We start from the raw sequence: 24,064 nt of genomic DNA, 5'->3' as shown, positions 1-24,064 counted from the left end.
ACTATAATTTACAAAGACCCAACAATTCCAGTAATTTCCCCAAGAGCAAGCATTTAGTGGGACAGTGGCCCTTTTAGGGAAACCCTTGGGCACAGCAGGGCGGGGCAGGACCACTGCAGACATGATTTAGGTGCCACCCTAATCCAAGGGAAACCGCGGGGCTGAAAAACATAAGGACTCCGGGGAATAAGCCCTCCAGAGCTAAGTATAAGGAATTCAAGGCTGTAACTAAAGCCGGACTTCAGGTTTAATTCATCTGGTTAAGAGTCATGTTTGTTTTAATGAAGCAAATATATCATCTGCTCAACCTACTTTGTTTTTTGAATGGTGTTGAATTACATGATGTAAAATGCATCGGTCAAATTTTGCAAAGTAAAACTAGTTATTCCAAGAGGAAGGTCTTATTGGAATTCACATTTGGAAGATATAAACTGGAAACACAAAATCTATCCAGTAAATTCTGTAATATCTAGATATATGGATATTAAAAGCTCTTGTTCTTTTTGTGGATGCAATGATAAAACTTTTATCCATCTTTTTTTTTTTTTTTTTGGTCCAATCCATTTCCATTCCCCTCATGGTCATTCATACTTTTATTTTCACGGATGTATTATGGTACTTTGAGAATAGTACGGATAGATCTCTAAATAATGTGGTTCGTTTTTTATTTTACTAGGGAAATCAAATTTCATATCCAAAAATTCTCAGGTTCTCACCCTCATTTTTTTAGTGGAATTTAAGTAACTTCTTAATTTGATAAATAATAAAGCATTAATGTACATAATGTTATAACAATGTATTTGATGAACTTCCATAACCCTATATTGGTTATTTATCCTTTATTTAATATTGTTGTGAAATTAATTTACACATTTATAGTAGTATACTCTTGTTTTTTTATATAATTTTATGTGTTTGTTTTTGATCTCGAACATTGTATTGTGTACCGTATGTAACTATTTGGCTTTTTTGTAATTGATAATTGAATTGATGAATAAAATATCTTTAAAAAAGAAAAAGAAAAAGGCAGGTATTGTGGTTTCTTTAATTGTCTATGATCGTGTCGACGTATGTCGACGTAAAAAAGACGTGCCTCATAGCCCGCCTTATTCTGCCTCTGATTGGTTGACCCTGGAATTCTAACCAATCCCCACTCCTCATGACTAAACAACACGTAGAAACTAATAATCAACGCAAGGAGTTGTCACTACCCGGCGTAAGTGGAGGGCAGCTGTGAGTTGCGCATGCTCAGATTTAAACATCTTGTAGACTGTTAATATGAATTTAACAGTCTACGCTAACGCAGTAACGCTATTTTTAATATTTGGTTTAATTTTGGAGGACAACAAATTAGAGTTTTTGTTTAATAATAATCACTAAATGTTTTACGGTATAGTATTTGTACTCCGAACTATTGAATCATAAAAACAAACGTCGACACATCTAGCGGATCCGATCTAGCTTACTCTTACTCTTTCGTACCTGTGGACATTCTCTCGCCATTACCAAGGCAACGCTAGCTAGCTAGCTAGCTTTGTGGAACATGGCTGTCAATGGCTAACTTTAGCTAGCTGTGTGAAAAGTGACACGCAGTTACTATTCTGTCAAACCTGTCTGAATGAAATACGATAGTTAAAATAGTTCATGTTAATCTCAACCTTTCTTTAGTTTAAGTAAAACCCTATCGTTAACATGTTTACTGACGAAGCCGTGGATTCAGTGAGTATCCAGTCTCTTTGGAGGATATCTCAGCAGTCGGCGCAGGAGTCGGTATGTTTGACCAACACTGCAATAATAAACCAACTTTTCCTCCCAACGAGCTGTTGGCATGAATTACAATATACGTTATGCCTGTAGTTGCCAAATATTCCATGTAAATTAACGTTTAATACCGAAACAACATGCCACTCACAGTCGTTAACGTTGTGTAGCTGACACATGTTACGTTCAGGTGTTGCTCGGAGAAGCCATGGATAAATCAATAAGAAGCGCGTGACGAACGAGACCAACTTAACTTAACAAAAGTACAAAAGTAACTTTATTTAGGGCATTTGCACATAACGTTAACGTTATATATAGGACAAAACATTCATAAAAACAAACACAATCCAAAGAAACAAATTAAATCACCATGCTGGAGTTTATAAATTCCCTGGGATATCAGAGAATCTACAAAGTCCAGCCAGGTTATACTTAATAATCAGTCCAATTCATCACGTTTTGAATGTATTTGCACAGCCTTCAGAGCTTCTAATTTCAAAAATTAATTTAATTGAATCTTAAATACTGGAAAGAAAGATGTAGAGCCCCTGAACTTACATTTGTAGACGATTTATAGAAAGATTTATCATGAAAATAAGAGAAATCTGTAATGAAATAATTTTGGATGAACTCAATGACATCTGGCCAAAATATTTCTGCTTAGGTTCTTCTGAGGAATCCCACATTCATACAAAGAGTAAACAGAGAAAGTGGAACACATCTCCTAACAGCAGAGTCCGACTAAATATCATCTTATACATCAAAAAATTAATATTATGTTGATGAATTACAATCAACATAACAATACTGATTCAATCAAATATGTATGTCCAAAATGTACATGTTGATCCACTTAGACGGGGGAGGACTGAGAGGTATGTGAACGCACAGGTTCACGCAAGGTCACAAAATTAATATTTGACATGTGTAATAAACTGACATTTGTTTAAAAAAGAAATACTCTACACCAATACACATTGGTCAAAATTATGATCCAAACACCCTTTAAATTGCGATGACATCTATAGGATCTTCTGTTTTTATTGGTGTCTCGCCTCTCTAAACACAAAGCATCAATATTGCACCTGCTTTATTCTAATTAATTGTGGAACTCTGTGTGATTGCAATTACTATATTGATGTGCATTCCTAAATATGAGGGCTTTTTATTTGCTGGTATTGCAGAGAGGCTGCCAGACCAGAGTGGTGAACAGTGCCGAGGCAGAGGTCCAGACTGTGTCGACCGCCGTCAGCTGTACCCAGACAGAGCCACAGGGTCGGGCGAAAGAGCCGCTCTTCCAGCAAAATCCCGATGAGCCGGAGCCGCCTGGCCTGAAGGACTTCCTACAGCGAGTTGAGGACACGGTCACCAGAGAGTTGATCAGAAATGCCAGGAGTCACGCCTTTGATGAGTTCCAGGTGAACTGGGAAGATCACAGACAGCTAGTAAGTAGGGCCAATCAATCAAATAAAAATGGTGTTTTTGTGTTGTTCCTGATGACTTGATGTTTAAATATTTTGGAGCACTTCTCTGGTGTGTTCAGACCGGGGTTGATCTTCATGGCGAGTTCTTTGTATGACAAGTGTTTACATGCAGTTTAAAAACATGATTATATTCAGCAATACCCCATTTTCTCAAAGACCATGGCTAAAATGGGAGTTCTCATACCCTGACCTAGATAAGTCCTTTAGTACCCGGTGTATTCATGCACCTTAACTGAGATAAACTCAGGTTACGCATCTGCGCATGCCCCATAGGTACTGACTGCCCCTCCCCACTCTGCTGTAATGGTTTTTGACCCGGAAATAGAAGAGAGCAGTTAGAAGCAAGGACACAAAAAAGAACAGCAACAAACGCGAGCTTTAAACCTTTAAACTCTGAGTACTACGACTGAGGAATGTACAGAAAATGTACATTGCTGAAAAGGTGTCATTTTCTCAGTTTTTGATTTAGTCAACCTGAAGAAAAAGCCTTATTCCGACCAGTTGTACATTGGCAGAGTTACTCCTGTCATTCTCCCCCGCTCGTGTATATGGGGAGAACTGGCATAACCCAATAAGACCATACCCCAGTTACTGCTGTGCATGCAAACCCACTGAGTGTCCTTCCATGTGAGCAGGTTTCATGCCTCCATTGCCTTCAACATCCAAGCGCCCAGGAGAGAGGTCTTCATGTAACCAGTGTGTCTTGGAGTTGCACAGGTTCAGTTGTTGCCTGTGCCTACGGTCGGTATGTTACTGTTTCACTTAATGTACAAATACATTATATGTAGTCTCAAAAAGAAAATTCCCAACCTAGAGCGTCAAAAAGTGACACGTACGGTCGCGACCAAGCGTGTCTAAGTAAGCATAAAGGAGACTTTTTGTCTCAATGACAAACGCCAAAGCCACCTCACCAAGCGTGCACTTTTTGACGCGATGGGAGTGAGAATGCGTTGGATGTACTGAATGTTTTCACCTCAATTTTGTCTCATATTTTTCGAAATAACTGAAACACCAACAGGAAAGTGTTAGAGAAGCTTTCCTGCAGTCATCACGTCTGTCTTTGGTGGGGCAGGATTGACGACGGAGACTGGAGCACTGAGAGGTCTTGTGTTTGTACGTGGAACCTGAACCGCCGGGGCCTGAATCCCAAACAAGCTGATCTGGTCATAGATGTTCCCAGTGCAGTCACCGCTCTGTGCTGTCACCCCAACCAGCCCGCTCTCATCGCAGGTACCCACAAGTCTGTGCTTTCAAACCAAGAACTGGTTAAACACTATTTCTGCATGCTGACAAAGTCTGAATCAGGTCAACTTGAGGAAAAGAGTACATTTTATTTGTCTTACATTACAAAATATTCTGTACCAATGTAATGTAAAATTCCTGAAATCTGCAATTGGCTCTAGATTGGTACAAAACACAGCTGTACATCATTCATTACTTCATTCAGTTCCTGGTGTGGTTTTTGTTATTCCACCCATAGTTTATATTTCCCCAGTTTTGGATTAGTTGATTTCATGCACTGTCAGCAGAATAATAGGAATATAAACGCTTCCAAAGTCTTTGTTCTGACTGTGGAACATTCTAAATAACATTAATAAACTTGATTTAATGGTGCCTTTCATGAAAATGAAGGTCACCTTACATTCAGTACAATTCTATTTACAATATCAAATCCTGATTAAAGTTGCAAGCAGCGTTTTACGGGCCCTCACACCTCCCTGCACGTTGAGGTTTACCGGCGGACACCGCTCCTTGCAGCCGTCACAAATGAAAATGGAACTCTCTGCTGAATTCAATGATACACAATAACGTACCTTAAATGGGTCACCAGTTATGAAAGGGGCGTTGTTTAAGGATTGGGGGCGGGCCAAACAATGACCAATGACAAAGGAACTCTCTGCTGAATTCCATGAGACCTCACGCAATTTTAAACGCTTCAAAAGTTATGAAAGGGGGGCATGGTTAAAGCATAGGAGGCGGCTCACTATCACATGTAGACCTCACATTATAAGTTGTAATCAAATGATATTTGTCATACTAGGCGGACTTCCTGTTGCCAGCAGGGGGTGCTATGCCCAAAAGTCAATGTTGGCCTGTAGACGTCCTCAGGCCTCTTGTTGATCATGGAAAATTTCAAGCAGAATGGACAATATAGAGTTACAGCCACACCTCATTGATAAATGGTCAAAATGGCCGCCATGCCATGCCCACACCGTTTGATGAAAAGTTTTGCTTTTAATAACTTTTCATCTTTAAGGTGTCGAGATGGCACACACCAAATTTGAAGTCCATTGGATGAAATCTCAAGGAGTTCACCGTGACTTTTTGGTCTACTTCCTGTTGCTCCTAGGAGGCGCAATAATTTTGAGTCAACAGGTGTCCTCTTATGAATCCTGAAAAGTTTCAAGCCAACTGGACAATGTACACTCAAGTTACACCCACTTCCTTTTTCCAATGGCGAAACGCACAAAATGGCCGCTCCGCCACGCTCCAACGCTGCTTGCAGCTTTAATTAGGGTTAATAAAGTTTTTGTAACGATTATTATTTTCCGGGTTGTCAAACTGACAAAAATTGGCGCCCACATAAACCAAGCCCCCGGGAACAGCGTCACGTGTGAAAGCCACCATGGGCTTAGCGGATAACTGTGGTACTGCACCCCATGGCCCAGAAAGACTTTCACATAGACATTGCATGGCTAAAGAAACTTCTATATTTCAGCGAATACAATTTTTGGGGGTATATCATCTTACCAGCCCGAATACTTCTCTGTTCCTGATTCTCCAAAGGAAGCATGCAACAGCAATATTCTGTTTTTTTAAGGAGTACTCAGTAATGTAGTATTGCAGTGTGTGTGTGTGTGTGTGTGTGTGTGTGTGTGTGTGTGTGTGTGTGTGTGTGTGTGTGTACGCACGCAGGAGGTCTGTACAGTGGAGAGGTGGTGGTCTGGGACACCAGTCGGACTCAGGACCCTTTGCTGGTCCAAACTGGGATGTCAGCAGACAGCCACAAAGAGCCCGTATATCAGGTGAGTAGACCCAATCGGTTTGGCTTTCTATTGGAACTCCAGTGGAGAGGTTTACTGTCCTGTACTTTGTTCCATTTTATTCTTGAAACTGCTAAAGCCTCTCAAAACAACGTATCCTCTTAATCTCCAGAACTACTGGCATTGTTTTAAACCTTCATAAATCATAATTGATTGATTGCGGTTGTCTGTGATTTTACAGAGTATTTTGATCTGTTACTGTTGAGTTTGCGCTGCAGAAGAAAGAACTTCATTGCTATACTTTACCAAGATGGACTGTGTGTGTGTGTGTAGGTTGCCTGGGTGCCCCTGCAGAAGAAAGGAGAGTTTGGGGTGCTTAGTGCTAGCTCAGGAGGAAGGGTGCTGCTGTGGATGGTGGACTCAGACCAGGGCAGGTTAGTCCTGAACGCTGCCTACGCCTTAGTACCACAGCAGGTTCCCCACAGCAGCAACACCAGCTTCAAGGTGAGAAATAACTACACAATTCCACAGAAAACAGTTACTAAAATGCTTAAACATTTCACTTGCTTAGCATCAACATTAGCATATCAAGATAATCTGAAGCATCTAGCACAGAGCACTGCTGGGGCTAACGACCGCCTCCAAGAGTTGCTAGCATGGCTGTAGAGATGTTTTATCACTGAAATGTAGCTATACAATTAATTATTAAACATATTGACATACTACTCATGTTTACACGACACAAACTGCTGATTAGGCGAAGACTGATTACGTTTTGATAAATGCATCCTAAAAAGTTTTGCGTTGCCCGTAGGCCCGAGGCAGCAGCGCTGTCGGTATCACCTCCCTGGCTCTGTCTCCCTGGGACTCGGACACCTTCTTAGTGGGTTCTGAGGGCGGCTTGTTGCTTAGATGCTCCTACAGCTCCCAGACGACGGCCGCTGTGCCCTCCGAAGGCCAGAGTGTAACACTGAAAGCCCCGGCGGTCTTTCCATTTAGGCCCTGCAGCGGCCCCGTCCACTCCATTCACTGCTCCCCTTTCCACAGGTCACACCCCTGCTCACCTACCAAGCCTAATCATTACATTAGTGCTCAGTGATTTTTTTTTTTTCCCTAACATGTGTCTCATGTTGTCTCCAGGAACCTTTTTGTGAGTGCAGGGACTAATGGTCTGGCCCACATCCACTCTCTGCTGCAGGCCAACCCGCTTCTCTCTCTTAGGGTTTCAGACTCCTACGTGTTTCAGGTGCAGTGGTCTCCAACCAGACCGCTGGTTTTTGCAGCAGCCACAGGACAAGGTACAGTATAAAAAGTTATAATAAATAATTGAGAGTTCAAAGCTGGATTTAAACATCAGATTCAATACTTGTTGACTTCCTGTTTGTCTCTAAGGTGATGTGCAGATATTCGACCTGGGCCACAGGTCCCTGAAGCCAGCAGCCACCATCGCGCCGGGAGGTGCGGACCAAGCTGCAACTTGTTTGGCCTTCAACTGCCAGAACACTCACCTCTTGGCAGTGGGGAAAACAGATGGGACAGTCGGTGTTTGGCAACTGAGCCACAATTTGACGGAGCAGCGCCATAGAGAGAGCAGCCAGCTGGAGCAGATAGCCAATCAGGTGGCAGAATGAGAGACGTTAACATGGGATGGTTCAAGGCAGCTGCATTGGACTTTTTTTTTTACAAAGCAAAACTCGTTAAAAACACATAAAAGACAGAATTGTGGAAGTGAAATAAAAACAACAGAGTACAGGTTTCCAGTTCTAACCAGTAGCGTTTATTAAAGCACACTGCAGTTGTAAAGGTGTGGTCAACATTGGGACTATTAGGTTCTTAAATTTAAAAGCACAAGCTAAAACAACCACAATCAAAATGAACAGATCCACTATGCTATGTGAGAAGCACAAAGAGTTAAGGGTTGAGCAAGATAAATATAGTACAGACAGTTGTTAGTTGTAAGTGAGTATTCCTAGTGCCACAATCATGCAGTTTTAAGCCATGTGTTTGTGTTTAAGTGTGTGTGGCGAAAACGCATCCCGATTGGTCCCTGGTGGGCGAGGGATCAGTTGACGAAGAGCGAGCGGGTAAATTCAACAAAGTCGAAAGCTGACGGCAGCTCGCGGCCCTTGCTGTCAAGATAGGGCTTCATGTGTGACAGGCAGTAATCGGCCTGCTCCTTGGTCAGGTTCTGAAAGGAAGAAGGGGACAGTTAGACCTCCATAAAGACTTGACATTCAAACCAAATCCACAAAGTGAAAAGAGAACACGCTGACCTGGTAGAGCTCTTCTTTAGTGACGTAGGGTTTGTTCTCTGTGCTGAGAGCTCGGAAAGCGCTCTCGATCTCCTCGCTGGACTTTACGTTCTCTGTCTCGCGGCTGATCATAAACGCCATGTACTCCTGCAACGACACGTTGCCATCTCTGCAGACACAGATTCCTCAACGTTAGGCAGCAAATAATACAACAGTGTGTTCAATACTATACTGCAGTTTACATCCCTATCAATGTAATTTATGTATGAATGTAAAAACACGTGACAGACCTGTTGGGATCCACAGTGTCGAGTATGGCCTCAAACTCAGGATCAGGTTCGCCTTCTTCCACCATAGGCAGGTCATAGCCTAGCGAGCGCAGACATGACTTGAACTCCTGGTGGTTCAGACGGCCAGACTTTTCCTTGTCGAAGTGCCTGCAAGGAAACAGGTGTAGATCAGAATGGGATTTCATCAGACCACCATACGTAGAAATATGTCATAATGAAGTCAGATCAAAGACTTACTTGAACATCATGCTGAACTCCTTCAGGGCCTCCTCTGTCACTCCAGTGGTGTTCCTAGAAGAGAAGAATTGAGGAACATGAGCTCAAACAAACATCAACACTTGTTTTACATTTGGTAAGTTGTATCTGAATTCCCGATAAACTCTGTGACAAAGTGTTGTGTTGTGTTGCTGTGTTGCTGTATACCTGGCCTGTATCTGTTGCTCCAGGTTGTGCTGCATCCTCATTCCCAGCTGGTCCAGTTGGTCCCACTGCTGGGCCAGGCCCACTGTGCTGTGCTCTGTGTACTTGTTGTCCAAGATCAGCGCTTCCTCCATAGCTGCACCAAGGTCTTCAATCTTCTTCAGCTGGCTGCGCATGGCCCGTATCTCCTGGTGCTTACGCTACACACACACAAACAAACATGCACTAACAATTTATTTATGTCCGCATAGAGAAGAACCATTGACGTAGAATTCATTCACAAAATTAATGGACCAAGGCAAGTGAACTTAGCATAGAGCTGGGCAAAATGGAGAAAGTCAAATATCCCGATTTTTTTTGACCAAATACCTCAATATCAATATTGTGCTAATATTGTAGGGTTGAAAATTGGTGCTTTCACAAAATATGCACACAATGAGATTTTTATAAATAATCATCAGTTATGTTTAGCGCTTAAACGACTCCTTGAATAATTCTATTACCAAAATCTTCGAAGCAAAATGATTTGCCTCGAAGCTTCGTTTAATTAATGCTTGCTACACATGCCATGAAGACTGATTACAAAATGAAGAAAGCGCGTAAGGGGCTAAGAGAAGAGACAGTCTGGAGAAAACTACAGTGTCCAAATTTATAATAATATCAGACTATCACTGCATTGGCAACACTGCACATTCAATCCCAAATCAAAACATAACCAAAATGTATTGAGTTTGTGTTCTACCTTTACAGAAAGTGAAAAAAGGAATATTAGGCTGTTCAAAAAATAGCAATATTTGCATTTCTTTCCAAACAAACATTTACTGTATAAACTGAAAAAGGAATAAATGAAAATAGGTTGAGTATAACTCATATTAACATATATGCCTATATACAGATCAGTCTCAGGTTGAAACTTTTAGTTCTGAAAGTTGCACAACTTACGATAATGTTTATGTGTGCTTTAGTTTGAGGTTATTGCATTTCAGAAAATGTTTTCTGTAAAAATGTAATATAGCACTTAAATGCATTTAATGATTAGTTTTTTGAGTGATGATATTGTAAGCAACGTAGGTGATAAAATGTTGCTTTTTCCGAAAATTAAACCAAACCGTTGTATATTATTGCTCTTCAATAAAACAAAAAAAAGTATTTCTTATCCGATTACTCAATTAATCGATGCAATAATTGGTAGAAGACTTGATTACTAAAATAATTAATAGCTGCAGCCCTAGTTATGTTGATATAATAACTATGTGGGTGAAGGGAAATAATAGACCAGCTAGAACAGTGAAAATTGCAGCCTTTAAACCCGGGAAAAGACAACACTTGAGTCATATCAGGATATCACAATATCTATCCTCTTATATTGATATTGATGTATTTCCCAGGCCTAATATGCACATTTCATGTACATAGTAAAATGCAACACAATGGCCCTTATTTACGAAACGAATGTACGACAGAAAACAAGCGTAATACCGTCATTTCCACACAACGCTTGGCATTTATCAATATGGACGTGAGCGCAGGCTACGATCACATTCCACATTAAGTTTAAGTTAACTCGAGTTTAAGTTTTCGAGTCAGTGAGGACTTGCGGTGCAGCTCATAATCAGTTTAACGGGAGAAGAAGAAGTCATCAGTTGATCACTTATCAGAAATGGCAGATCTGGCTCTACAACAAGGCCCTATTGAAACTCAAGGAATTCTTATTCCATTTTTTCTGCAAATAAAATGCACCAAAATTGGGGGTTGCAGGAATTCCGGTGAAAATTTACGTATTTTAAGGGTTATTTTAAGCCCCTGCAGTACATTTAACATAGACTACGGAAACTTGGTACACATACTGAATGTATCATGTCAAGACGCAGGAAAAAGTTCATTGGAGCCATTTTTTTCCACAATTGATCAATAGTGGAAAAAGAGCACTTTTCTCCCCATTGTTGACCAGTGACAGGTCTTTACAGTAGTTTTTTCGCCCCGTTTTTGGACATGCCAACTTGTTGAAGCCCTGTAACGACCAGCTCTTCAGATGTGAGAAAGTACCTAGGTTATTATTACAGAGATGACACACTGAAGCTTTGCCACAGGAATGTTTGTACATTCTCAGAGGGTGGAAAACATTTTGACAGACAGAGAGACAGACCAATCGACACAAAACAACAACATCTCTATCTCAGCTCAGAATTGAGCAGACAAAAGGTCCTGGTCTGTGTCCATGTGTCAACATGCAACAGTGAGTGATTCTTACCTTGGTGGCCTCCAGTTGGGACTCTAGGGTACCAGATTCTTCCACCATACACGACCTGACACCAACAGAAACGGACATTAGAAAGGAAGCAGCATAGTCTGATGAAACCACTGCACTCACTCTGACACACAAGTTATTAGGAAGACTACTACAACCAGCATTCCCAGATAAACCTTCATGAACTATCATTACATTGCGTGTTTGAAAATAAATTAGGTGCATCATGCCAGTATTGGGACAAAATAATTATTGTCACATTTGAAAGTGGTAAAACTGTTATGCTGTCTTTACTACCACAGAGTGGAGCTGCATTCATGCCAAATATCTACTGGTAACCCAAACCATGCAAGTTAGGGCTACTGCACACAGGACTGGAAACTGCAGTGGATCATTAGTAGTTCATGAATATGAAAGTCCGTTTTCAGATAGATGATGAATGGTGCACCCTGAAGTCACTGCACCCGTGCTAAAAAACTATTACAAAATGACCCAATGGGGCCAAATCCCATTACAAGTTAATAGTTGTTTTGTTAGGGCCTGAGGACAGACATCGTTGATTGGCAAATGCCCTATTGAAATAGCTGTTTATTGTTTTTATTAGTCCAAATTAATTGCCAATAACTACTCTGATGTGTAACTCGTAGCACGCTGAATAGGTTCACCTTAAATGTGTTCAGAAAGCCTTAAAACCTTGATGATGCTTTGTGTTTTGGGGATGTTGGATGCCACGATGCGTGGGGGTGCGCGGGCCCATGCATCGCTGCTTGCAGCTTTAATTCCAGTTTAGAATGTGTGACTATGTACAGTGGAAGCTAATAGTTCAGTTTCCATCCCTGAATTACACACAGTAAACAAGGTGACAACTAGCCAGTCAGTCCAGTGGTTAAAAGCAGTGCTGACTGCAGCCTGGTGCTATGAGTTTGAGGATTGGGTGAATGTTATTACAACAGGAATATACTTGATGTTTTTAGACTGAAGTGCATGACGTCAAGCAACCCTGAGGGCACTGCGTGTGTCAGAAAACACAAAAGGAAATAGAGCAAGGCTTAAAAGAGGTTGACCTTCCAGAAAGATCATCAGCAACTTGGTACTGATAGACACAGATAACTCGTCGATAGGCTATGCTATTTAAAGATAGAATGGGGGAAGGAGGACCAGAGATTAAACATCAAACAACAAAATAGAGCGAGAAAAACGGAATATTCCAGAATTTGTTTTTTTTTTTATACCAAGGAAGAATATGTTTTTAGACTGGCCATAAAAGCCACTGCTTTAAGATTTACTTTCATCATCACATCCTATAGTTTTCACACGCACACACATTGGACCAAACACTCATAACACAAACAAAAATAAAGAGAAAAGTTATACTAACCCATCCAGAAGATACGTCCTGATTAGGACAACAATCCCAAGCACCAGCGAGGAAGCAGCCAGGAAGAGGGGGAAAGGGGAGGGATGGAGAGAGAATTATAATTACACGTTAACATGAGGCATTGACAGTGCTCACTGCAAACAAAAAACAACTGAAACGTTACACGGTAAACAGCGTGGACAGTGGTGAATGTGTTTGATGAAACGGCTTAGGGACATGGTCTTATTGTTCGTGCAAGAGACCAAACACTTTGCCAGTTAAAAAAAGAAACGTGTTTTTTAAGCCTATTCAGTAACATTACTAAAGACAAAAGCTGAAGAAAGTACCTTCACACAGGTAACATCGTGTGTGCAGCTACAGAGCATCATGCAACTACGACATCGTCATCATTAAAAACAACGTTCATGCTGAGCACCTAAATTGAAATGTTGATTTTTAACTATATGAAAACGGAGCTGACATCTATGTCCCGCTGTAAAAATGTCAGCCCAGCACTATAAAGTCTGAGCTGTCGGAGAACCATCCTCTACCTGGTCTCCTGCAGCCACTGGTGGAAAGCGTTTGCGTGCTGCGCAAACTCCTGACGCAACTTGTCGTTTTCCTCCTGCCTCCTCTGCTCCTTCTGCAGCTCCAGCTCTCGTTCCTGTTCACATTTACAGCCATAAAGAAACAGACACCAGTAAGGTAAAATGCACTGCAAATTATTTTCAACAAATTAAAATATAAATAATACAAATAATGGCAACTTAGCCATTAAAACTACAGGACCACTGCAACATCCACTTACTTTAAATCATGTATAAATTTGAATCCAGAAACTTCTTAGTGTTTAATTTAAACCAATCACAACTCTTCAATAATCTTTGTATCAAATTAACCAATAAAGTTGTGTTCCGTTCCATTGACTATTTTAAGTCCAGGCTCAAAACACTTATTCGCAAGCGTCTGATTCCTCCTGATGTGGAGCATCTCTCTTTGGTGGGCCTGTGGGCGGTTTATTTGTGTATTTATTTTGTGTTTCTTTGTGTTCTTTTTTGTGATTTTTAGCTACCTGAACTTGTTTGTACAGGCTCTTTGTGGGTTGTTTTTAAATGCGCTTAATAAATACATTTGACCCAGGTCTTTACCTGTACCTTTTTATTAACAAACAGAGTTAGTTTGCCGTTAAGGGATTACTGTAAATTTGTTTAATTTCAGATGTGCCCTATTAAATACCCTTAGTCTTGACTGATGGCCAAACTGAACAGATAAAAAGACAAAGAGACGTGAATGAAAGCTCCTTAAAAAGATAGTCAGCGGCCCATCAATGAACAAAATTAAAATTACACTTAAAATTGTATGGTTATGTATTTGATTACATGTCAGGTTGACAGGTCAGGGACTGATCTAGAGATAATTGCTCACAGGTATAGTATGCTTTATTCTTTTTATTTGTAATTTCCTTCAATTTCTTTCTAGAAATGATTGTCAATACATTGTATGTCTAATTATGTTAAATATTATTTAATAAAGTAAAGACAGTGTGAAACCACGAGTGTTGGCAATGACATTCCAGATCCGATAATGTTAAACAGATGAATTTATACAGTTTTTCTAAAAGTACATTTTTTACACTTTTTTTTTTAATAGGACCGTTTTTATTTCTATGAGTGAAGCCTCAGCTGTCCTGTAAACACACAGAGGACAAAAAGTCCTCTCTGATTGGTTCATTGAGTACAGGAAAATTGACAGATTCGTTGCTACTCTAGTTCTTTTAAAATCAAGGCTGAAGACCTTTCTGTTTGATGTTGCCTTTCTTTAAATAATTGTTAATTTCCTATACTGAAGTTGCACTGTTAAAATTATATGACAATCTTATCTGCTTTTATATTTTAGTTGTTTTTAACTGCTCTTTGTTTAGTTTCTTATATGTCACTGTAACTTTTATTCTCGTATTGTATCAGTTTTAAATTTCTTAATTATTTTAACTGGTCTTTAATAATTTTATGTAAAGCACTTTGAATTGCCTTGTTGCTGAAATGTGCTACACAAATAAAGCTGACCTGCCTTGTCTTTTTTACTTTTTATTAGTCAAGAGCTGACTGAACAGATTTCCAATTTCAGAAATTGAAAAAAGCACTAATATAAGATCTGTAATTATGTATTGAAAACGTATTGGGTGGGGAAAAAAAAGTCAGCTTGGTGCATCCCTGAACAGAACTCCTGCAGGACCTAAGTAAGTATACATGGTCTGTAGCAATGCTTAGTATAAATTATATGTAGGTGCTAAATTGTGGTGAACCACATGTATGTTGGCTGGAGGTAGAAAGTATTAACAGGTTGTATCTGTGAATAAGTGTGTGTGCATGAATGCATATAGACACAGTATGTGTGTGTGTGTGTGTGTGTGTGTGTGTGTGTGTGTGTGTGTGTGTGTGTGTGTGTGTGTGTGTGTGTGTGTGTGTGTGTGTGTGTGTGTGTGTGTGTGTGTGTGTGTGTGTGTGTGTGTGTATTTTTTGAATGTGGAGACCTTGATGATCTTCTGCAGGTTTCTCCAGGTCTCCTCCAGGGCCTCCATGGTGAACCAGGTGTAGGGGTTGGACACCACCTGGTAGCTCTTGATCTGCTGGTCCAGCTCGGCCAGCTGGTTGAAGTCGGCCTGAGCTGAGCTTAGCGAGGACCGGAAGGCCTCGTGGGCTTCACGCAGTGCCCGGATTTCCTCAAGGGAGTTGCACCTAACCGGGTCGGTTAGATCCTCCTCTGCATTCTCAAACCAGCTGTTGAAGGCTGATGCCTTCTTGGCGAATGTCAGAAACAAGTCCTCAACCTGTCGAGAAGATATGATCTTTAATTCTTTAATTTAATCTAATTTACGTATAATACCTTTGGTGTGGTAAAATGCTTTCTACTGTGTCAAAGCTTTGATTTTGGACATTATCATTTCTGAGGTTTTAAGTTTATCTTTGGAGGTGTGCAAAAAATGTTCAGGGACCACCCCTTCAACACAGGATCCTCTTCTGGCCTCTTTACCTTTCTGAAGTGCTCTTGAGCCTCTAGAAGCTTCTTTTTGCGAGCAGCTGAGTTGGACAGCAGCTGGTTCCAGCGCTTTATCAAGGCAGCATGACGAGCTTCAATGGCTTTTGATTGGACGTGCTTGGCTGCCAGCAGCTGGTCCTTGAGAGCTGTAATGTTGGTGATGCCCTCTTGCTGGAAGGCCTGGAGACCGGCATCAAAAGTCTCCTGCGGACAGAAAAAAACCAGAAAGAGTAACGCAAGAAAGTCTTCATTTAGTTTTGTGTCCTAGTTAATTCTTCACCCCTATTAGAATTTCTTAGAGAGATCTGGATGTAGTGACAGAGGAATAAAAGGAGAACACTGTTTAGGAAGATGGAGTACCTGCTTGGTGAGCAGAGTCTGGACAGAGGACAGGTCTCTGCCATAGTCATCAGTCTTCAGGCTGTTTTCTTTTTCACCTAAACACAAGCCGGTTCAGAAATGATGAAGCCAGGCTTAAGTCCACACAAACAAGTCCAGCCAAATCCAACTTTATACAGTTACAGGTAGGTCAGGCTTTCCAAATTATTAACGAAATGGCTTAAGTTTTGGAATAAATACACTTTTTAGCAGTTGTTGTTACGTTTAGCGGATAGAAGGTGGGTGACTTTCATCCAGGTACAGAAGTCTATAAACTATAATATACAGTATCTGCATGCTGGTCACCCATAGGTACGTCAGCGTGCTGCATTTGATGTTTTTCAGACCAGACTCAGAGATTCCTGCGTATATAGTATGGTAAACAGCATTTTCTTCTTCTGGCTAAGGCAAAGAAGAAACTGAAGTATTTTTTGACAATAGGGCTGTGGTTTCTGATCGAGCAATTTATTTCCACTCAGGACCAACTACAACCATTTCATCTGAGAAAGTTACTTTTGTGTCTGAATTAGTTGAGTTTTGCTCACATTGATTTCACATTTATTGTCCTCAACGGACTGATTAAAGCTTAATGGAAAATACACCCAGTACAGTCAGTATTTACACTTATTTTGGAAAAGACAAATGTCCTGAAGTGTTCGTACCGATCCAGGATTCCACCACGTCAGCCTTCCAGTTGAACTGCAGGAAGGCAGAGTTTTCATCCAGCTTAGCCTTCCTCTGAGCTGCTGCCCTCTCCAGCTCAGACACTTTGCCTCGCAGAGCGGACATCTTGGCACTGATGTTGTCAACATGATGGTTGTTCTGTTGCAAACACACAACAACATCTTGAGAAACCTTTGTTTCTGTAGTCATACCACGCAAAACATAAAACATTATTTATATAGACACACACTTATATTTATTATAAGTGTATTTTCTTGATTGCTATATAGTCAGTACCTTCTTGATAAGCTCGTCTCCGTTAGTACACACATCGTTGACTCTGTCCCTGTGCACGGTGAAGTCAGTCTCAAATGCTTCATGCTTTTTCAGCAAGCCCTGGTAAAAATGAAAGGTTTTTTGACATACAGTAAAACTCATCACTTGTTACAGTTAAAAAACACACTTATTTGATGTTATGTAACTCGATGCGTTGAATGTGACAGAAAAGTACCTGCACAGCAGCCAGGGTATCTCCGTAGTCCTCACTTCCCACTAGATTCAACTTCTCATTAATCCAAGCTTCTTCTTCTTCCACATTCGCCACAAACTGCTGGTACTCCAGCGACTCCTCCAGCCTCTGTCCCCTGGGAGCAAACGCAAACACACAAACATTTACACACCTATTTCTACCGGTGTGTACATTCTGTATTGTGTGTACATTGTCCTAGTCCAAGTGTGTATCTTAGCAGGCTTACCTTGCTCCAGATAAGTCTTTGAGTTCCTTCCAGTGGTCGACAAACTGGGCGAGCCGCTGCTGAATCTCCTCCTGGCCGATGGTGTTGTCATCAGACAGCTTCTTCCCAGTGTCCAGCACCGACTGCAAGAATACAGAACAAAGCTCTTATTACTGCATAGCAAAGCTACAATATTTTCCAGAATATTTCTCAGTATACTGAGAAAGTCAGAATGTGGACCAAAGACAACAATCAAACACCAGTTCAGATTCAAGACCAGGTCTGTTATGAGTCAAAATAATGCAACTTTTTTAACCCCTAACCCTATTTAAATCACACAAATCTTATCAAATAAATAGATGACCCTCTTACCTGAATGGCTGGCTCATGGGCTCCCAGCTCGGCTTCCAGTCTCTTATGTTTCTTCCTCAGATTCTGTACTCCTGTCAAATCACGTCCATAGTCCTCTGAACTCACAAGCAACTTCTTTTCTCTGTTTGGTATCGGGGCAGAAATGTGTACGTTTAAGTTGAGGCCAATTTGGGTTGCATCAAGACAATTTGGAAGTTTTTGGAAGTCATCTTTCTCTTTGCTCTGCCTTCTTCTGCTCCTCTCTTTTCCTCTTCTCCTGCTCTTCTCCCCTGCTCTCAACTCCAATCAATTCAATTTTATTATAGCCCAAAATCACAAATCAACCTTGAGGGCTTTACAATCTGTACAGCTTACGACACCCTCTGGTCTTAGAACGTTTAAATGGTTGAAACCTCAGTAAGAGCAATTGAAGAGGGATTCCTCTGCCTGGACAGACAGGCTTGCAAAAGTGGTATGTGTACAGAACAGACCAGCATTATTGTAGTACAAACTTTAATGGCCTATTTAAGTAAACAAACCCTTAATAATTATATCAATTACCGTAATATACTGTTTTTTCAGTGGTGGTAATAACTATTTTTTAGCAAGCCAGGTTAGCACACACAGCCTTACTGTACCTTAATTTATTCATACACATTAATTTAGGATACATACATACATACATACATACATATATATAGGCATATAGTCTAGCCAACTTAGATAACTTAATGCGTGCCATGTTTACCTACCTCGCCTGCTTTTCTTTTTCTTGGTTAGGTAATTTTCTTAAAAATTGTTCCATAATTAGTGGAATTGCCTACATTACGATTTTGTAATGTGTGCATTATTATCAACAATTGTGCATGTATTCAGGAAGTGGATCATTGGATAACTGATGTGGAATGTTTCTCTTACTTGATCCAAGACTCTTCATCATCCAGGTCCCTGAAGAACTGATGCAGGCGGTGGGACTCATTGAGTTTAGCCCGGCGACCGGCAGCCATGCTCTTGATCTTGGCGAAGCGGCTGTTGACGGCATCCCGCTTATCCTTCACTAGTGAGGTGTCGAAGGCGTTGCTGCCCATCAGGCTGTCAGCCTGGCCGTTCAGATCCTTCAGACGATCCTGCAGAGAGGAGGGAAGGTGGTCAGAGGTTCTCATTGTAACTCTTAATCAATAAATGTGTTTACATGGTTTGCTTAAACGCCATTTTTAGACTCATCACAATTACTAAAAAAAGAAACTGCTCTGAAATAAGGTCTTGTGTTACCGGAGGAGCAGCTGACCCACATGCAGAGCCATTTGTAATAATGAGCTACATACCTCATGTAGGCTTGGGCCGGTGTCAAAAATTTCAAACCAGTTTGAAATCAAACACCAAACCGATATACTGAATTTTACCTCCATGTGTAGGCACTTGTCTTAGCTACTCCTGATTGAGACTGATTACTGACTGATGAAGTGTCCATAATGAGAGTGTAGTGACTCCAGTCCACATGGTGGTGGTAATGTACCTCTAAGCCTTTTTTTTTTTGCAGTGAGATTATAACAACCTCTTTGGTTTAGGAGTTTACACTTCGCTTCGTCTTTTTCAGCTCACTTCTTTTGTCTGCTTGAAATACCTTATTACCAGTGTTAGGCAGGCTACTTCTACAACAGGAAAGTGTAGAGAGCTAAGCTACCAGCTACAGTTAGGCTTTTAATTACATAAAATAACATTTGTTCCCAAATACATGCACAGGTACTGGTGCAAGAGAGCTTGCTAGGCAAAAGGCTGATGCCTGCAGCCATAACAGCCCTAAAAAAAACAGCCAGATAAAACTCATCAGCAACCACTATCAGTGACTTTGTGTTATCTGTTATTTTCCTGCATGTCGTTCTATTATATTTGTACTTCTGTTTAACTGTAAGCATGCTGTCCATAACATACAGTGTTGTGATAAAAGATTTTCCCTTGGGGATAATAAAGTCTAAACTTTTTTAAATAGCTACTGCCCAACACTGCTTGCAATTCTAAGCAATAATAGTTGGATTTAGTGCCTGACATGTCGGCTACTTCTTTTTTGCAAGGTGTCATAGTTAAAAATGCTGGTTTTGACTGGTTTGCAACAAATTCAACCGGTGTAGCCTGGTTTGTGAAATCGGAAATCAACCCCAACTCTAACCTCATGGGCAGAAATATCAGCCTCCAGCAGCTGGTGTTTCTTCAGCAGGTTGTTGACTGAGGCCAGATCTTTGCCATAATCTTCAGAAGCAAGAAGAGCTTCCACCTGAGAAACAACAAATGTGCACCAGACTTTGAGATTTCTTTCCAGTACATTAGTGTGTCAAAAGTTTTTAAACATTTATCTGGCATGCAGATTCTCACCTCAGAGAGCCAAAAGTCAAAGTCCTTGATGCCGGTGTTGAAATTCTGCTGCTTGTTGGCCTCTTTGAGTTTCTGGCTCTTTTCTGCAGATTTGTTGACGAGGAACTGCCACTGTTCATCCAGGGCGTTGAGGCGCGCCTGTGGTCAGGGTTGAAGTTATTTTCATTTCTTCACTACAGTTCTGCATTTAAGATTGGGTTCTTACATATAACTTCTGGAGAACTATTAAACTTCCATTAATTTTCAACAGAATCTACATCTTGCAATAGAGCTAAACTATTTGAGAAAAATATCTAATTGAATTTTGAGGTCATGGTGCAAAGGACCCTAGGGTGAAATTACTCTGAACTATCCCTTTAAGAACGTTTCTCCACCTCCATCTTTAACGCTTTCTCAAGCTCTTACATGACTGGTTAAAGGATTGTTATGGTTTCTCTTTGTTATAATATGTCATACGAGTGTCTGCTGAATGCCCAATATTTAACAATAAACTCTTCTGTATATTGTGAATGCTGTATAACTGAATACATGAAAAATGTACCTTGACTGCGTCCTCGCTGCCGGCACAGGCTCCTCTCTGGATCAGAGTGTTGCCAGTGTCAATGACCCCACGGATTCGGTCTGCGTTGGCGTGCAGCTCGGCCTCAAATGCCTGATGTTTCTGATGCTTACTCTGACAGCACACACAACACACAACATGAGAATCACAAGGTGGACAAGCTCTCCTTTTATAGTTTAAATGTTCAGAACTCTCCTTAAATTGAGATACACACTTAACATGTAGCATTGCTTTCATACTTACATTCTGCACAAGAGCTGACATAAAAGTCAGTTTGACAAAATTTGATTAATAAACCTTTATCTGAAGCATTATGAAGCTGACATTAAGGTCAAATAAAATTGTTGTTAATGTTAGCTTTACAATGCTTGTCAAAATGTCTTTGTTACTGTAAACTACTTTGTAACAAAAAAAAAAACTAGAGGGTAAAATAAAACAAAATAATTACTTCAACACAAGACGCCGACCATGACAGACAATGTGTTGGGCATCGACAGACATACAGGACAAACAAGTGAAGAACAAAAAATGGCAGTATAGAAGACAACATCTGCAACAAAGCTAACTTTGAAAAAAAAAAAAAACTACTGAAGGAGGAGTCACTTCAAAGATGCTTCATTTTTGTGTCTTTTGGAATTTTTATTACCTATTAGTAACTACTGTCTTTCAACATATAAACTATTAAACATGTAATGTAGTTATGTCCCAATCCGCTTTTTTGGCCCCCAATCCAACTTTTAAAATATTGAGTCCCGATCCAGTTAATTTATTTGCTCAGATAATAGAGCTGCACACCGTTTTCTTTGTTTACAAATCTAAGTAAACAAAGTAACTAAAAGATGTCTCGAGCTTAATGCATTTAACTTAGTACACCAAAACTGTTCTCTTTAGGGTCCCTGCAAACCCCAAACTAAAAAATAAAATGGTCTCAAGTTCCCGGTGGGGAAACAAAAACTAAACAATCTTTGATAAAACTAAACTTATAGGCTCTTCTGACGTGGTTTATTATCTGTTCTGAGTGATTGGCTCACAAGTGGACAACTCTAGGTGAGTGTGTTTTCACTTGTCTATAGAATACGTCTACAAATGTGTCCTCAGTGACCACTTAGGTTAGGGTCTCACTTCCCTGCTCTACATGCAAATACACACGTACATCATTTCTGTTTGAATATAGGCAGATTGTGTGCGTTTATAATGTCAGTTATTGCTTTCACATAAAAACAGGTAATAACTGAAAAAGCACTGCCCACCATAAACTGTAGCCTGTATAAAAGGGTGCCGACATAAGGAGATTTACTGACCTGCGGCAGGCCCTGTGCAGGAGAAACAGACTTTTTTTTTAAAAAAGTTTCTGTGTTCAGCTCTCAGTACGTTTGTAGCTTCTAACAGAATCTCTGTGGTTTGAAGCTTAGTTTATATTATAGCTGGGTTTTTTACGTTTCATGTTAGCTAGTAGTCGCTTCACGGCAAGCTGATGTAAATGATCAGAGTGAATGCCGATCCCTGATCAGTTAAAAAAAAACATGTTGGCCATGATCTGATACTTGCAATCGGGACATACCCAACATTATATACAGAGCCAGTTAGGCACAGAGCCAACAACTGCTTTTCACAATTTAGAATTTGTCCACTTGCTAATTGTTAATTTAATAAGTTTGACTGCCGAATCAAACATCTGAAGCAAGTTTAAAGATAACCCCCTCAAGAATTGAAAAAAAAAAAAAATGGAAGCAACACCCAACAACTAGTAGCCTTCAATGACAAAACAAATCTAGAATAAAATACAAAATTAACAAAAAATTAAGTTTTATCTTAAAAGAACAAAATTAAACCACGTTGAAAAGAAGCTGGCACTCAGTGCTGATGAGGGACAAACTCAAGATGGACGGAGTGCTTATTCTACGTCATGTTTACACACACACACACACATATAGCAAAGACATGGACACATGGAGGACAACCTGCTCGGTTGTTAGTCAGCTGACACACTACTCAAACTTACCAGCAGCTTGGACAGCTATAAAAAAAAAAAAAATAAGACAGTGGGAGAAAAATTCAGTCTCACTTCAACCAGGACACAGGGAGGGATTTGACACAGTTAAAGATAAATATCATCAATCAAACAAGACAAACAGATTAGTAATTTTAATTTAGCTAAGGACACATGGCCCTGAAATCAGTTACCGTCTGTGAAAATGAACATTTCCTGGTTTTCTTTTAAGATTTACTTAAGATATTATTAACTTTTCTATATTTCACTACATTCATGGGTGGAATTTACGCTCACACTTAAAACCATTCCGAAAGGATTCCATGTACTCCTTTCAGACTAGCTGTGCTAATATGGACTTCTGTGAATTGGGCCTGTGCAAGTAGAAGCCAAATATGTACCTGGATGTTGGTAGGGTCTTTGTAAGACTCATCGGTTGCAGTTTGCAGCTTCTCGCTGATCCAAGCCTCAATCTCGTCCACATCCCTGCTGAACTGCTGCAGGGTCTGGGATTCACCCAGCTTGGAACGCTTTTCAATCATCTGAGCCTTCAGCCGGCGCCACCTTTCAAATATCAGAATTTGAAGTTTAAAGTGAGCTAAACACATGCATGACGACAATTACAATACCTTGAATTTGATACAAATACCACAACTTTTTTTTTTTTAGCAGACTGTTATGTAAACATTGAGTCTTCAAATGACAGTTCATTATGTTAACAGTCTGTCTTTGTGAATGACAAGAAGAGTAGGTTCATTGCAAAAGTAAAATCAAGGGCATGTAATCACAAGCAATGAATAGTGGCCACAATCAATCCCGTTGGCCATGTTACAGCTGTGCGTGATTGTCCATTACCATAAAAGCAAGTTTTTAAGTTTTTTTACAAACTGGGTAGGAATTTGGTCGATACCCAGCCCTAGTCACGTGTGTCAGAAACAAAGGACATTACATGTAGGGTTCCCCAAGGCTCTGCATTAGGGCTTACTTATAGACAGTGGATATAAAAAGTCTACACACCCCTGTTAAAATGGCAGGTTTGTGTAATGTAAAAAAATGAGACAAACATAAATCCTGTCAGAACTTTTTCCACCTTTAATGTGACCTATAACGTTAAGAATTCAATTGAAAAACAAATCTTTCAGGGGGAAAAATAAAAACTTACAATAACCTGGTTGCATAAGTGTGCA

At 40.3% G+C, this 24,064-nt stretch overlaps 2 protein-coding genes across 7 annotated transcripts in view; one reads left to right on the top strand and one right to left on the bottom strand.

Annotated features, from left to right (window-relative positions):
• The first annotated feature begins 1,258 nt into the window (after nucleotides 1–1,258).
• On the top strand, nucleotides 1,259–8,745 carry dync2i2 (dynein 2 intermediate chain 2). The gene is made up of 9 exons (XM_032539416.1): nucleotides 1,259–1,770; nucleotides 2,946–3,206; nucleotides 3,881–3,990; nucleotides 4,318–4,475; nucleotides 6,162–6,271; nucleotides 6,563–6,733; nucleotides 7,044–7,276; nucleotides 7,370–7,527; nucleotides 7,622–8,745. The coding sequence occupies exons 1-9, from the start codon at nucleotides 1,693–1,695 to the stop codon at nucleotides 7,858–7,860; spliced, it is 1,518 nt and encodes a 505-aa protein (XP_032395307.1). The 5' UTR covers nucleotides 1,259–1,692; the 3' UTR covers nucleotides 7,861–8,745.
• sptan1 (spectrin alpha, non-erythrocytic 1) overlaps nucleotides 7,984–24,064 on the bottom strand; it is a 49,267-nt gene continuing 33,186 nt past the window's right edge. For 4 of the 6 annotated variants that reach the window (XM_032539385.1, XM_032539388.1, XM_032539389.1 and 1 more), the window contains 22 exons: nucleotides 23,279–23,441; nucleotides 22,890–22,904; nucleotides 20,870–21,001; nucleotides 20,329–20,466; nucleotides 20,126–20,230; nucleotides 18,877–19,085; nucleotides 17,980–18,100; nucleotides 17,629–17,750; nucleotides 17,385–17,517; nucleotides 17,171–17,269; nucleotides 16,873–17,032; nucleotides 16,193–16,269; nucleotides 15,827–16,036; nucleotides 15,327–15,623; nucleotides 13,348–13,460; nucleotides 12,818–12,835; nucleotides 11,443–11,497; nucleotides 9,195–9,391; nucleotides 9,009–9,062; nucleotides 8,772–8,918; nucleotides 8,503–8,650; nucleotides 7,984–8,417 (listed from right to left, as the gene is read on the bottom strand). In XM_032539385.1, coding sequence (XP_032395276.1) covers nucleotides 8,292–8,417; nucleotides 8,503–8,650; nucleotides 8,772–8,918; nucleotides 9,009–9,062; nucleotides 9,195–9,391; nucleotides 11,443–11,497; nucleotides 12,818–12,835; nucleotides 13,348–13,460; nucleotides 15,327–15,623; nucleotides 15,827–16,036; nucleotides 16,193–16,269; nucleotides 16,873–17,032; nucleotides 17,171–17,269; nucleotides 17,385–17,517; nucleotides 17,629–17,750; nucleotides 17,980–18,100; nucleotides 18,877–19,085; nucleotides 20,126–20,230; nucleotides 20,329–20,466; nucleotides 20,870–21,001; nucleotides 22,890–22,904; nucleotides 23,279–23,441 — 2,839 coding nt within the window. In that variant the 3' untranslated portion in view covers nucleotides 7,984–8,291. The remainder of the gene's footprint in view (nucleotides 8,418–8,502; nucleotides 8,651–8,771; nucleotides 8,919–9,008; nucleotides 9,063–9,194; nucleotides 9,392–11,442; nucleotides 11,498–12,817; nucleotides 12,836–13,347; nucleotides 13,461–15,326; nucleotides 15,624–15,826; nucleotides 16,037–16,192; nucleotides 16,270–16,872; nucleotides 17,033–17,170; nucleotides 17,270–17,384; nucleotides 17,518–17,628; nucleotides 17,751–17,979; nucleotides 18,101–18,876; nucleotides 19,086–20,125; nucleotides 20,231–20,328; nucleotides 20,467–20,869; nucleotides 21,002–22,889; nucleotides 22,905–23,278; nucleotides 23,442–24,064) is intronic. The other 2 variants (XM_032539387.1, XM_032539390.1) reach the window with 1 other exon arrangement.

Source organism: Etheostoma spectabile, chromosome 16, assembly GCF_008692095.1.
Source record: "Etheostoma spectabile isolate EspeVRDwgs_2016 chromosome 16, UIUC_Espe_1.0, whole genome shotgun sequence".
Lineage (NCBI taxonomy): Eukaryota > Metazoa > Chordata > Actinopteri > Perciformes > Percidae > Etheostoma > Etheostoma spectabile.
The sequence above is the reverse complement of the archived record's forward strand: the minus strand, read 5'-3'. Positions and strand labels throughout refer to the sequence as shown.